Genomic DNA, 15,765 nt, shown 5'->3' with positions numbered 1-15,765 from the left:
TTTCAAATGAAGTTTTATTCAAATAACTTCAACCAAGACTGGGAAGTATTTTCATTTTACAAAAATTTTTGTTGTAGCAACAGTTTCTATCCTGATATATATTCTGAAATTCATAAGATGTTTTTAAGGGAAACACAATATTTTAAAACTTTAGTGTCAATATAAACTTTGAAATTAACATATATATTTTATTAGGTATGGTCTAAAACTAGATCACCCAAATGGAGACATGGGTTCTATGATTTGTAAGACGACTGGAACTTACATTGGTAAGTGTCAGTCGTCATTCTTCATTGTTCTCAGAAATGCCTATTTCCTTGTTTTGTATTCTCTTAGACCTCTCCTGTGGCCTCATCCCTTTTTTTTTAAATTAGCATTTCCTCTTTACCTTGGCTTCTTTTCAGTGTCATGTAAGCATGTATGAATTACCTTTTTCTAAGGTTGACATTGAAGTAAGCTTCTTCAAGTTTCTTTTTTCTTTTCTTCTGTCATCCAGATGATGCCATTACTAATCTACCTGTAGCTTTACTTTTACTCTGTTTTTTTCTCCTTGCTCTATGTACTTCAGACTCATAAACCTTTCAGTTATTGAATGAGCTTTATTCCTTCTGTCTCAGGACCTTTGCAAACTTCCCATCCCGAGAGTTTCAGATAAAATGTCATGTCTTCAAAAAACCCTGATCCCCAGCGTTACATTCTCAAAGTTCGTTCTCCTTCTGATTGATAGCTTTATCACAGTTTTTAGTTCTCTGTGTCATTGCTTTTGACTGACTGTATCCTCCACTTGGCAGTGTGCTCTTTGAGAAGAGCAAACTGTGTGCTCACCCTGCATCTCTCAACCCATAGCTGAGTGTCTGACTCAATTAAATAGCTGTTAAATGAATGAAAGAAAATTGAGGGCAATATGGTTACATATATATTCTTTTCTTCTCCTTCATTCATTATTATATTTTGTCAGGTTTTCCTGGTTATAACCTTGAGATATATTATTTTGTATATCTTAAAGTACTAGGTACTTTAAGATATTTCAGTTTTCATTTCTTTGAGGATTAGTAGATGGTTGCATAATTACAGTGTTAATTTTATATTTCTTTTCTTTGTTTTAAATCAGCTTTATAATACAGAGTTATTGTTCTCCTGTGATTGAGAATTTAATTGATTGCATATATTAATTAATTCCAGGTCATCACAATGTCAGCTTCATCTTGGATAGTGATTATGGAAGGTAGGTCATTTTGTAAATAATAATTTTCATAATTAATTCAGCTGGGTAAATAAAATAAAAGTGTACATTTACTTTGTGCTATATAGATCCCTAGATTAAAAAATTAATCACTTTCTTCCCCCAAATTAACATTTAAGGGATCTGTAACTCCTGTTCACTCATAATTTGTGCCTCAGACATGGCCTTCCAATTGTTGGGAAATCTAGCATTACCTAAAACAATAACTAAAAAAAATCTTTGATTGTGATATTATAAAGTGTTATTTTATGTTTTGTCATCCTTCTTATTTAATTAAAATTGTTTTGATAGCTAAGTAATTAAATTTTGATTTGAACTAATGTAAGAATAAATAAAACCTCATGGTTAATATTACCTGATAATGGTTTTCTCTTAAAGTGTCAGGACAAATAGAGTTTTGAAAGATGGTAGTTATAGCTTTTAATTGTTCATTTTAACACCAATGTTAATAACTTATATTTATGATTTTTAGTAAAACTAGAACTTATTTCCAGTTATCCTAATTTCAGTCAGAAAGACCATCACACGCTTACAGAAATATCAGAATATGCAAGTCTCAACACATGTTGCAAATGTCATATTATAGATAATAATAATGAACATTTAGTAGCAGGCATGGTGTTAGGCACTTTACATATATTATCTAGTTTAATACTCCCAAAGAACCTATAAATTGAATGTTATCATCCACCCCATATTGCACACTGGGAAAATGAGGCTTAGGAACATTAAATAATTTGCCCAAGGATATTCAGCTGGTAGGAAGCAGAGCTAGAATGTGAACCCATGCAGTCTGACTCCAGGGCCTAAGCCTTTTATTCCAGTGCTCTGCCATGACTGATGGAGGGTTTCAGTCACAGAACCACATCTCATCAGTATTTAACATCCTGACTCAGGATTCTCTAACATGGTGGGATCACCCCACTCCTGGAGTATTTGCAAATGTGGGGGGGGTGGCATTTGTTGGCAGTCCCACTAACTATAGCATGCTAATGGCCTTTTATGGGCAGGACCATGATGTGCCAAACCTAAATGAATTGTTCTTCCCAAAATGTCATAGCATCTTCCACTGGGAAAATGAGCTGGTTGATAGAAATCCAAATAAGTCACAAGATTTAGCCATCCAGTCCTAATAAGTCAGTAGTAGACCAATGATAAAATAGGTCTATTGATTTCTTTTTTGTCTCTGAAGAGAGACTCAGTGCTTAGAAGTTTGGAAAGAGTGGCAATATTGTAATCAGAGTAGATGTTATTCCTGTTCATTGTTTACAGACTGCAAGAGAAGGGTGAGATTTGGTCCCTGCATGTATGGAAATGCAGTTGAGTCGGTGAAACCAAATCCATTATCACTGTATTTAGGCATGAGCTAGTTCTAGACACCTAGAGGCAATATGTTTATTACCAAGTTATAAACCTGGGCTGGACACTGTTTTTTTTAAATTGTGGGTCCCCAAAGCACAGGGACTGTATTTTCTTTTTAAAAAAATTTTTAACAGTTTTTTGGGCTGTGCCACGCAGCTTGCAGGATCTTAATTCCACGACCAGGGATTGACCACAGGCCCTGGCAGTGAAAGCACCAAGTCCTAACCACTGGACCGCCAGAGAATTCCCACTGGACACTTCATTATAGAATAATATATACTGCTCTAAAACCGTGAAGAATATTATAATTCAAGATAAGCCAGAGTGGATGATATGTAAACGGTGCTAAGATTTACCTTTATGATTTACAGGGGGCAAATGACACAGTCCCATGACTTAACTGTGATTTGCTGCAAGGACATGGCTTACTTACATATAATTTGATAAGATTAGACAATAGGATTTTATTGAAAATACTAGAAAAATATGTCAGAAGCAACAATTACTCAGTTTTAAATTATTTCATGAACTATATATGGTTCTTTTATGCTCTCAATGTGTGACTTCTTAGTCCTGAGTCTGTATGAAAGGTACTAATTGCCAAATCCATCATATGTCTCTCAGAGAAATAATTACCCCAAAATAGAACATTTGAGTGATCAAGCTTGAATGTGATTAATAAGTATACATAAGTCAATATGTGGCATTAACATGTCCCCAATTTTCAATTTTAAAAAGTCAGAAAATTTGCACATATACAGGCAAAAATATTGCATAAAATTGTTAATTCTGTGATCTTGACTTATAATCATTTTTTTCCTTTTTAAGTCAATGGATTTCCTTTTGTATTAGTGTCTCAGAATTTAAGAAATTGTGTTTCTATATAAAACAATCTTATGAATTTAAGATAACTGTTAAAAATATGACGTTTACTACTTAAGAGCCTAGTTTTAAGATTACATGGCATTTAAAAACATTGTCATTTTATAAGTTATAAAATCCATATTTTACAAATTTCAGGAGTATTCCTGAATATCAGATGAACCAATTAGACAGTATTGTGGCACCCATTCTGTATTTCTTTTTTTTTTGAAGTTTAGTTGATTTACAATATTGTATGCATTCTGTATTTCTTTTAATAACCAACCTTCTCTCTTCTATTACCCCAAGTTCAAACAACAGCTGTTTCAAACTGATAAGGTTTAGATGAGGCTCGCTTAATTGAGAAATGCCTAGTCATTATCAATGAATTAGTGAAAATCACCTCAGTGTCATACCAAATAAATTACATTCAAATTTTATTTCAGGAGGCAATTTTCCCACCAACTTAAAAAGCAGAGTTAATTTTTCAGATGCAGGATCTGACCCCAGACAACATTGTCGGAACTGGCATCATTTCAGATCTTTGAGAAATCAGCTGAAAAGCTTATAACATAAAAATATAAAATCTAGTATGAACTTCTTAAATAACTAATTTAGCATAAAATATTTTCAGGGACTCTTTAGCTTTGCAAATGCAAATTATAATGCCTGTGTTAGACTTATAGGGAGTTAACTCTTGGTCTCCACCACAAGATTTGCATTATCCTTTTAGATTCCAGTTCATTGTGTTATAATTAGGGTGAATGGGTTTAGGTCTTAATATTAGAATTTCTTAACTTTTCTAATTATGAATTTAATTGAGGTAATTAAGAGAACAGCATTTAATTTTAGGATCAGATTCCTTCCTTTCCTAATCCTCTAGACTATGGAAGTGCAAGTATGTATCTGTCAAAAATATGAATAGGTTCTGTGTTTATTAAGGGTGACTTAACTCTGGTGGACTGTTGTGAACTTGCTGTCATCCATTTGTATTCTCATGTAAGTTAGTGGCAAGAGAGGAGAACTGTGTAGTATAGTACCCAGGGCTCTGGACTCAAACTGCCTGAGCTCAAATTCTATTTCTGCTACTTACTGTCTTTGTGATCTTGACTAAGATAAAAATTCTCTGAGTTTTACCTACTTCATGGAATATGAAATTGAAAATTTAATAGCGTAATAAATTAAAAGCTTAAAAAATCTTAGCTTAAAAGCTTAAAAATCTTAGCATACCTGATAAGTGTTCAATAATGTTAGTTATTCTGACAGTAAATGGGTTATAAGAGCATAGAGCACTCTGGGGTGGTCATCAGTAGAGCCCAGCTTTTATGAAGGGCAGTCCTCCTGTCTGTTTATTTTTTATGTTAATATAAATTCTTACTTTATTGAAGTATAATTTGCATATAATAAAATGTACATATTTTAAGTGTGCAGTTCAGTGAGTTCTGACAAATATATCTTCATGTATTTGTGTAATCAATAACTAAATCAGGATGTAGAACAATTTTATCCTCCTGAAAAGTTCTTTCCTGCTCCTTTGTAAATTATATGATTTCTATCACTAAAGTAAAAAAAAAAAAAAGAAAGAAACAGTTTCCTAAAATAAAGGTCATTTTTAAAGCAAGAATTTTTACTTTTTTTAAACAGGAGTTTACCACAAAAAATGGCATATTTTGTTTCTTCTCTCAATAAAATTTCAATGTTTCAAACGTATGCAGGTATGTGACCTTTCTGTGTGTGGGGTGGGGGGCGGGAGAAGAGATATTTCATCAAATCAAATACAACAGTGACTGTAAAGTGTACTATATTATGTTACGTAATTCTAAGAAAGGAAACACACCTAAGATGAGGAGTGAAATAGGAAGTCCTGACATTAAGCTACGATCCCGAAAACTACATTTCTGGTGTAAGGTTGATTGAGAAATACACTTATCACTCTAAAAGAGACAGCAGGGAAACTTGTGCATCTCAACTTGGGCTGTTGATCAAGGGAGGAAAAAAAATCTCTGCTGTCAATTGAAACCACAAACCAGCACTCTCTGAGATTTATGCTGTCAGTGTGGTCCAAAAGAATCCTCAAGCAGATCATAATTTATTTTAATTTAATGAGGTCTAAGGTTGGTAGTGCCCCTAGGCGAGTGTCAGAAGCAAACACAAACCCTTCTGGAAGAATTGTACTTCCTTCCAGGTCTGGGATGATTCAGATTTCAAAGATGTTCAAATGTGAAAAAAATGTATGTCTTGGAATCAATCAAATATCATCTATCCTGGCTTTTTCTAGAAACTTATTTAATGTGAAACTCCTATGTAAAAATACATAGAACTTTGATAGATTGAACTAATAAGGATAAATTTTAATAAGAATCTACCATATGTTATGCACTGGGCTATTTTACCAATATACCTAAGACTTTTATATATAAAGCCACAAGAATTCCAATCATAGTTAATATATTAGTATATGAAAAAAATAAAAGATGTTGGCCCATAAATATAAGGAAGATTCATTCTTCAAGAGCATAGAGAAGAGGCTGTTCTCTTTGCCTTCCTGTTTTCTTTTGGAACCAAACATCTATGCTCAGCCCAGGTTTTCCTTGTTCTCTGGATCCTTCTGTTACCAGTGTCTCTTTAGTACTAGTTACCACTAACGCCTGGTCCCCAGAAGATGTAGGTCTCTGTGAAAGCCATGTTTATAGTCCTCTTTGCAGGATTGCATCAGAGACAAAATAATGAAACACCTGATACTTTCATTTGGTAATCCAGTACCTTCACTGTGTTATGTACTATGGCTAGGCAATTTGGAAAATTGGTAAAAATCAAACATTTGTGTTTATGTGTAATATTCATGACATTGTATTTCTTGTCCTTCCCCTCCCCCTCACAGAGGTCACTAAGGTTTCACCTTCACAAGGAAGCATTCAAGGCGGCACCATGCTAACAATAAGTGGACGGTTCTTTGATGAGACAGATTTCCCAGTCCGAGTTTTTGTTGGAGGTAATTTTCATGATTTTTAATAAAAGAACCAATCCTTCCTTTTCTTTAATAACATCTAAGAAGAATAACAGTCTTTTCTTAATTAATGCTTAATTTAAAAGCTGTGTATTTTCAGATGGGCATTTGGTTCTGGGGCTTGATGCTTTTCCCACTGCAATTCTCCAGTGAGGACCACTCCTTGCAGCCTTTATATGACCAAGATTTGGGCTTTGAGGTCAGCACCGAAGGGCACTGCATGGCAGCATCATGGCTGCCATCAACAAATTCCTCACCACACTTAGCGACACACGTACCCTCTATTTAATAGACTCTTAAATTACCTTTTTGAACTGTTATTATTTCTTAAAGGATTAGGTAATTATGGGAAATTTAAAGTGGTATTTAGGGATACTCTCCTCATCCCCTTGTCATATACGGTGCCTTATCTGGACATCAGTAATTATAGATGATATTGGCCTTAGAAAGAGCATCAATTAATGTGTTATATGTTCATAGCTGCACATCAGGCTTGATTCTCTGGTTGTGCATCACTTTTATATGTCTGGTTCAGATCTGTTCAGAGGTAGGGTGCTAGGCAGCTCAAATAGGAAGTTGGGGATGAATGTAACAGTGGGGGTCTTCCCACTCAGTTATAATGACCTTACCTACCTTGACGTGCAGGGGACAGGATGTCTGCCCATGCACCTGGCATGTAATTTTTCTGATAGAGCCCGCTGCTGAGGTACTTTCTGCTTTTAAGGAATCTGCTAATGAGCCAGCCAAGATGTGATTTCAAGAAAAGAAATTCATAGAAAGCAACCTCGTGTAACATTCATATAATGTCTTTCCTATCCCCATGAATCCTTGCTGGCCACCTGCATAGGCCAAAAGATTTTAAACTTTCATATAATATGTTATTCTGATCAGATACTATATTTTAAATATTAGAAGCAGGGACATAAAATATTTTTAATATATATAATATGTTTTACGATCTGATATTATGATACAGCTGATATGCAAAGATAACATGTTAAATTTTTTTATATTTCATTGCCATTAATGTTACAGCCAGATTTGAGATTTTGAATCCTCAATAATTTCTTGAAAATAATGATCAGTTTTTGTATCTTTGCTCCAAACAAAATGGGTTAAGTTAGTTTAATATACTGTTAAAATGTACTGTTTTCTAGTTCAATGATCTTGCATTCACAAAGCATTCAAAATAGTGAAAGGTTGTGTTGAAGTATCCATTTTCCAGGCCACCAAACAAAATGTGGCAAAGATACTTTCCTCCATTTCCCTTGCTTCACTGTGCATGGGTTATTTCCATTTCAGTAAATAGTTAATGAGGGCTGACCTTACATGAGGCACTGTGAGGAATACATGGGGGTCTAAAACGTACACTCTTACTGAAGTCTAATTGTGCTTATGTGTAACAACTGTTATTTAGAATCTTGTCTGTTTTGGTTTCCATCTGTCTGTGGAAATACCACTTACAAGTTATTATTCCTTTTGTTTTCATTTGAAAAAGTTGGACAAAACCACCATTAACCTAAGAGGACCGGGATCATCTACTTTTGTAAATTCTGAACATCATTGATTTATTCGGAAACTTTCTCCAAGGAACAAAACATAAGGCTTTGCTTTGGACCCAGATAAAATATTTCACAGTGACATCATTTTATCAAATTTCGTATTTTGTTTCTCTGAAATTATGAAATATTCTAACTCAGACTTGTGAGATTTTGCCAGCAAAATGTAGCCTGTGGAAGTATGACAATTGATGAATGCTAAAGCTTTCATGGAGAATATGTAAAGGAAATTAAGACCCTTCAACTTTGCCTCTTGCTTTTGTAACTTAGCTTTAATTGAAAAAGCACTCCAAGATAGGCTGATGTGGTTTTCATTCTGAAGCTCTGTAGTAACAGTTCTGCCCTTGCTTCTCTGTAGGTCAAGCCTGTGATATTTTGAATGTCACAGAAAACAGCATATGTTGCAAGACACCCCCTAAACCTGATATTCTTAAAACTGTATATCCAGGTAAGTCAACAAAAGAGAGAAGGACCATTTCTATATTTGCGTAAGAGGAATATTATTGACAGATATCTTTAGTGTCTTAGTCCGTTTAGGCTGTTATAACAGAATACCATAGACTGGGTAGCTTATAAACAACATTGATTTCTCACATTTCTGGAGGATAGGAGTCAAAGGTCAGAGAGCACTGGCAGATTGGGGATCTGGTGAGGACCTGCTTTCTCACAGATGAGGCCTTCTCAGGGCTAGGGAGAAGAGACCTCTGTGGGGTCTCTTTCATAAGGGCACTTATCCTATTCATTAGGTCCTACCTCCTAATACCATCACATTGGGCATTAGGTTTCAACATCTGAGTTTTGAGGGGACCCAAACATTGAGCCCGTAACATAGTAACAAAAAATATTATTTGAATTTTTTAGAATTTGTAGTGAGAATTATAATAAATTTCTTTCTAGTTTTTTTCTTTATACTTTCTGGATTAGGAAATTTTTCTATTAATATAGCTGCATCAAGGCTGCACCAGTGTAGGTAAACCTGGCCTAAATTACTCAGATACCCTGTGAAAACTCTATTGATAGAGTATAAGGATGCCTTTATTTCAGATCAACTGATTATTACTAAATTTTGGTACAGGCTACATGGAAAATTTTAAAATGCTTTATTCCTGGTTAAAAAATAAATGTCAGAGGTTAAATCCTTATTTGTCTAGAATGATTTAGGCATGATCACAGGGATGAGAGAAACGGAACACAAAATTCTTTTCAGATTTTCACCTGTGACCAGTGAAAGTGCACCTGATGGCCTTGATATCTGCAACTAGACCACCGTGATGCTGTGCATGTGTGTGCATGGATTCTGTATCTCATCCTGTGCACTCAGTGAAATCAGTTTATAATTGTGTCATTGATTGGTATTTGAAGCCAAGTAAATTCATTTTATTAACCTCTTAAATGTCCTTGTTTTGAACAATATTTAAAAATTGACCGGTTTAAGAGGAGAATTTTGATATTTATAATTGATTACTTTAAAGAAAGTTGTATATACCAGAGCATGCTGCTGCTATGAAAGGTTGAAGTGCTCAAGCTTTTCTCTCACCAGACTCAGGGGAAGAGTAGTAGCCATTATTTTCCAGATTCAGGCACTCCAGACAAGCCTAAGGCTGCTGAACCAAGGCCTGAGCCTGACTGTTGTTGTATTTTAAGGAAGAAAAATAAAAAGTGAGAGGGCTCATTATGATTAGGAAAAAATTACACTGGCAAGTGTAAGTTCACTTTAATGAGAATGTTCTCTCTCTGATTCTGTCCAAGAAGGAGGAGAAACCCTAGAGCCAAAGTAATGTTAAAAAGAAGAAAAACAAATACTGACAGAAACGTTAAGGCCAATAGTGTCTGTTCTTTGAGCCATTAATTGAGTAACTTTTATTAGAGAGAATAATCAAGGTGAAGATTTTGTAATCAAATGGTCTGAATCTTGAAGTTTTGAGTCTTGACTATACAAAGCAACATCAGTCATATCAAAAATCATAATTATTATATTATTACTATCTTATGTAAAGCATTCACTAAGTACCAGGTATTTTACATATGTATGATATCTAATCCCCATAGTAGCCTTGTCAATCATAGTATTACTCTCATTTTACATGTGTAGAATCTGAGGGACAGATATGTGAAACAATAAATTGCAGACTGTCGTAACAGCAGTCTGTCCTCTGGGTACAGATACACGTAGAGATATGCGTAATTGTTTTGTTTACACACATGCTGTAAAAATGTGAATAGAAATAGAATACCTATAATCACCACCCAAGTAAAAGACATTGAGATACTGCATGAAAATTCTGATGAAAGCCTTCTTTTATTTTGTTATGTTCAGGTGGGAGAGGCCTAAAGCTTGAGGTATGGAATAGTAGCCGTCCAGTACATCTTGAAGAGATACTCGAATACGATGAAAAAACTCCAGGGTACATGGGTACCAGTTGGGTAGATTCAGCTTCCTATCTTTGGCCTATGGGACAAGATACATTTGTTGCACGCTTCAGTGGATTTTTGGTGGCTCCAGATTCTGATGTTTATAGATTCTACATCAAAGGTGATGACCGTTATGCTATCTATTTCAGCCAGACTGGACTTCCTGAAGATAAGGTAGGGAAGCCACAGAACACTACTCGATATTATAGAAACAATATGATAACCTTTATACATATCCCATTTATTCTACACCAAAACCAGTGAATATATTAACGAATTTATGTGGTGGGTTCTTGGCTATTTTAACACATGTGGTATGAACCATAAAGTTGTTAGAAAACCCATTGTCTAAAAGAAAATGCTTTACCATACCTAAGTTTTCTCTAACCAAAAAAGAAAACACATATGTTTCCTTTAAAATTGAAGATTATTTTTATTATGAAAGAATTATGGTCACACATAGGAAATTTGGAGAAGAGTACAAGTATTTCACTATCCTGCTAGATCTGTTTCACTATTACTTGGTCATGAGATTAAAGTCTATTATCTCCTTTTGTCTGTATTTTGTTTCTTACATAAATAGGATCATACATCCAATTTTATAGTCATTTTTGTCATGTATTAGTATTTTCACATATTATTAAATAATTTATATAACACCATTTTTGATGACTGAATAGTATGCTATTGCATGACTTTACTACCTTTCCCCATACTGATAAGTTTTTAACTTACTTCTGATTTTTTATGACCACAAATCATACTCAATTGAACATTTGTGTTCATTAAATTATTCTGTATTTTATGTTATTTCTTTAGGACAGTTTCACAAATGTGAAACTAATGAATCAAATCATAAGAACATTTTATGAATCACTATATATATGGCAAGGTTGTCTCCCAAACTGGATGAACAAGTTTAAATTCCTGCCTATAACACATGAATTCCAATTTTACCATAGCTTTTCAGCATGTTTCCTTTAAAGACAGTATAGTCATTTCTAATGGGAAGCCCAAAGTCTTCTCTTTCTAGTGTGCAGACCCAATTAGTAATCTTTGGCATCTTTCAGACCTCCTTTTAATGATCTCATTTGGGTTAAGTCCCTCAAAGTTCTCAGCAGAACAAAAGAATATTTTATTTAACAATAACAACCTCCTCCCTGTGTGGATCTTTAAATTTCCTATTTGCAGTTCTAATTGTGGAAAAGCTATGTTCTGTGTGTGTTCATGGAATAGTGGAGTTGATGTTAGTTAAGGGTGGAAGGGGTGACGTGAGCTTTGATAATTTTTTAAAATCCGTTTCATCATGAAAAACAGATATTAGAAGAAAAATGTGAAATATTTTCACATTTTTCTGTTCATAAAAGTTCTAAGACTGACAGAAAAAATAAATGATAAATAAATGCTGAACAGGCTTATTAATAAGTTCTTTTCTCCCTCTCTCTCTCTCTCTGTCTCTCTCTGTCTTTTTGGGATAAGGTGAGGATTGCCTATCATTCTTCCAATGCCAACAGTTATTTTTCCAGCCCAACACAAAGATCAGATGACATTCATCTTCAAAAAGGAAAAGAGTAAGGTTTTTTTCTTTTCTTTAAATTATTGTGTAATATTTAAAAACTATAATTTTATATATAAAAATATTTTCAATTTGTTTTATTGGTAGAAGTGATACTAGTTTATTGGTTTAATTTATAATTGGTCATTCTCTATAATTTGCTAAGTTTTGTTTCTATATTTTCAAGCATACTGGCATTCAGCTAACCAGGAAAATTTGAAATCTAAATTATTCCTGTTGCAGAAATTACAATTTTGTGAAATTTACTTAATCCTGCTTTAGTTTCTTATTAGGACCTTTCAGTCAATCCAGCCATCTAATTTCTCTTCTCCTATTTTCTGTATTGCTAGAGAAAAATCACAAAAACCACATGGATTTGTACCATAATTAATATATATTTAATATTCTCTTGATTTATTCCAGACCCTGGACCAGGTACTAGAAATTTAATACAAAGGATATTAAAATATATTCCCTGCCCTTAAGGAGTATTTATTTAGTGCTGAAAGGTCAATTCCAGGGAGAAAATGAGGATATTATTCAAATAGCTAATAATCCCATTCGAAAAGTCAATTCAGGATTCCTAGAAAACAGGGAGGTAAAAGATGTTATATGCAAAATAGCTAAGTTACATGGAGAACATCAAAAGTTTCATTGAAATTTTCTTCCATTTACCATTTGTATCTGTTAGGTTTTGCTGCGTAAGAAACCATTCCCCCAAATTTAGTAGCTTAAAGCAACCCAGTTTTGTGATTAGCTAGGTAGTTCTTCTGATCCTGACTATTTAGTTGGTGATTAATGGTCCAGGATGGCCTCATTCACATATCAGGAGCCTCAGCTGTCCTGATGGGAACTGAGATATCTGGGATGTCTCACTTCACATGGTCTCTCATCTTCAAGGAGGCTAGCCCAGGCTTGTCACAGTGTCCCAGCAGTTAAGAGGGCAATTCCTAATGCACAGGTACTTTTTAAATTCTGCTTGTATCGTATTTGCTAATATCCAATTGGCCAAAGCAAATGGCCAAACTTAGATTCAGTGGGTGAAGAAATGCACTTCACTTCTTGATGGGAGGAGTTGTTTTTTTTTTTTTCCATTTACCATGTCACCTTTCCAGATATCTATTAGATTATGCTCATAGGCAGCACCATGAAGATGTGATGGAGCTGGACAGAGAGGGTTGGGATCAATGGTACCTGAGAGAAATCACACTAAGTGTTCTCACTAAAGTCTTAGGAATAATAAGCTTTCCATTCTTTTTCTCCTCCTCCTTCTATCACTTCTTTCTAAACTTAAGCATTTTCTTTTTTAACCAAGTTCCCTGGGCCAATTCAGAGTAAATGGAGTATCTCGTTAATACCTATTGCTATTAAGTGTCAATACACCTTCAGGCTTTGCCTTGACCTTGGAAAATGAGTTCAATTTACCTGCTTGGCAAGAGCACAGAGCTTGCATGAAGGTGACTTGTAATACATCTTGCCCCCGGTATCTGTGCGTCTGCAAACTAGCTTGAAATTTACACTGGCACTTATAATGATGGTTGTGTATTCTGAAATTGAGGCCACGCAGGATGGTTTATTGCACAGTGGTCCCTGGGACCTTTCCAAAGGTAGCTTGTCTTGCCGGTTCATTTTACTCAAATAATATAGCCTTATCTCTAAGTGCATATCGCTTTGGTCACCCCCTTTCTACTTTGAATCCTACCTCAGTAACTAACTTTTAAATAATTTTTCAATCTTTAAGTTCTTTTAGTCTCTGTTATTCATATGATCAAACAGAATAATAATATACATTTTATAGGATTTTGTGAATATTAAATATAATAATGTCTGTGAAGTGCTCAGTTTAGTGTCTAGCACATAGAAGGTGCCTTAAAATATTTTTAAGCTGCCAGTAAGGATACAGAATTTAATGGTTCTTCTCCGAATCCTGCTCCCTAATTAGTATTGCCCACCTTGATTTGACGGAGCTGGCAAACAGGTTCTCAGGGCAGCCAAAAGCCTGATGTAATCCTCCAGTATCAGTTCTATGGGGGAAATGACCCAGAGCCCCAGCATCCTTGCCAGATGGGAGGTAATAAATACCCCTCATTCACAGTCTTACATGAACTGTGGATACTTATTCTCCATTTACAAGAGTATCTGTTGAATGATGTGAGGCAATTTAAAGGAACTCCTAGCTGGCCTCTCCAACGATGGGAGCAGTGGTTACACTGACAGAGATTTAGATCGGGAAGCAGTAGCTTTTCACTCACCTGTAACAGCTGATTAGTGAACACCTTATCCTGGATAGGCATTTGGATGATGGGCACGGGACCTCAGGAATCAAGACTTCCAAAGTTAAGGTGTGAATCTCATCCAGCTTATTAGAGGGCCATCATCAATCTAATCAGTAAAAGTTTTCTGTGGCAGTGTGTTGTTTCCCAAGTTACAAGTGGAGGCAATATTTGAGGAACTTAGAGTAAGAACTTTCATCGATGACATACAACCACTCAGATACAAAATATATGGTATGTCTAGGTCTGCCTGACATTTTCTTACACACGTTAATGTATTTAACCTCTGTGTGTCCTCTGTTTTATGCCAGGAAGATTATGTTATAACCTACAATGTAATTTTGTTTTAAGATCCTTGAAGATAGGGGTTAGTATCTTTTTCAATAAATATTTATGGACAAAACTGAATGAATTCATCGTTCTCTTTATCTCTAATGCAGATATCTTACATAATTCATTTTCTTTTAGCAAACTGCTATGAAACTTAATATTTTAATAATTAAAATCAGGGATACTACAATATAAATCATTTAACAAGCAGATGTTTTATATTATATTGAAATTTTATTCATTGAAAGAAAAATTCATGACAAGTGCTCTGGAGAAAAAGTTACATTCTTTAGTTACACTATTTTCCAGATATTACATTGAAATCTTGCTGCAGGAGTACAGACTAAGTGCTTTTGTGGATGTTGGACTGTACCAGTATAGAAATGTCTATACTGAACAACAAACAGAAGATGCAGTGAATGAAGAACAAGTGATCAAATCCCAGTCGACAATTGTCCAGGAAGTACAGGTTTGCTATGATTATAGATCCACTTTGTAGAAAGCAAATGCTCAAATATAGGAGCTCTATTTGGTTATTAATTTTACTAGGTAAGATACTGTTTTGGGGGAAAACAGTCATGGAAAATTACTGAATTGTGCCTTGGAATATCTGTAATTATAAACCAAAGAGTCTGTTATTTGATGACTTACACATTAAAATAGTTTATCATTTGCAATAAGATAGGGCAATGTAGAAGCATTGAACAGCTGACTTATGATGCTTTTAAAATGTATTTTTCCCTATAGTAAATATATGCTTTTTTAAATTGGGAAATAGGTTATAACATTGGAAAACTGGGAAACAACTAATGCAACCAATGAAGTGCAGAAGATCATGGTAACCGGCCCATGTGTGGAAGCTAATTTATGTTCACTTTACCAATATAGATTAATCTATAACAAGGAAAAAACTGGTAAGTTGTAAATAATAAGGGAGATTTTATTACTCTTCATGTATAGAGAAAATTATAAAAAGGTATTTGCTCTAGTCAAATTCTACTGTCTGAAAAATATAGTTTTAATAGTATGCTAGACAAAGAGGCAAAAAAATATATCATGAAGAAAACTCTTCAGACTGGGATAGAAAATGGCATCAGTAAAAACAGCTTTCAGATATATACTATTATTTTCTTCTGTAAGGATCATGATAAATGCATATCTAA

The 15,765-nt window shown here is 34.5% G+C and overlaps 1 protein-coding gene across 1 annotated transcript in view; it reads left to right on the top strand.

Annotated features, from left to right (window-relative positions):
• PKHD1L1 (PKHD1 like 1) overlaps nucleotides 1-15,765 on the top strand; it is a gene marked incomplete at both ends in the record, with an annotated part of 143,164 nt that overhangs the window by 11,671 nt on the left and 115,728 nt on the right. Inside the window, 9 exons of the mRNA XM_079901821.1 lie at nucleotides 196-269; nucleotides 1,183-1,225; nucleotides 5,111-5,181; nucleotides 6,348-6,458; nucleotides 8,391-8,480; nucleotides 10,350-10,618; nucleotides 11,924-12,015; nucleotides 14,912-15,071; nucleotides 15,381-15,516. Of these exons, the coding sequence (XP_079757947.1) occupies nucleotides 196-269; nucleotides 1,183-1,225; nucleotides 5,111-5,181; nucleotides 6,348-6,458; nucleotides 8,391-8,480; nucleotides 10,350-10,618; nucleotides 11,924-12,015; nucleotides 14,912-15,071; nucleotides 15,381-15,516 (1,046 nt within the window). The remainder of the gene's footprint in view (nucleotides 1-195; nucleotides 270-1,182; nucleotides 1,226-5,110; nucleotides 5,182-6,347; nucleotides 6,459-8,390; nucleotides 8,481-10,349; nucleotides 10,619-11,923; nucleotides 12,016-14,911; nucleotides 15,072-15,380; nucleotides 15,517-15,765) is intronic.

This window comes from Stenella coeruleoalba (assembly GCF_951394435.1).
Source record: "Stenella coeruleoalba genome assembly, chromosome: 17".
In the NCBI taxonomy this organism is placed as follows: domain Eukaryota; kingdom Metazoa; phylum Chordata; class Mammalia; order Artiodactyla; family Delphinidae; genus Stenella; species Stenella coeruleoalba.
This window is presented reverse-complemented; position numbering and strand designations above follow the sequence as displayed.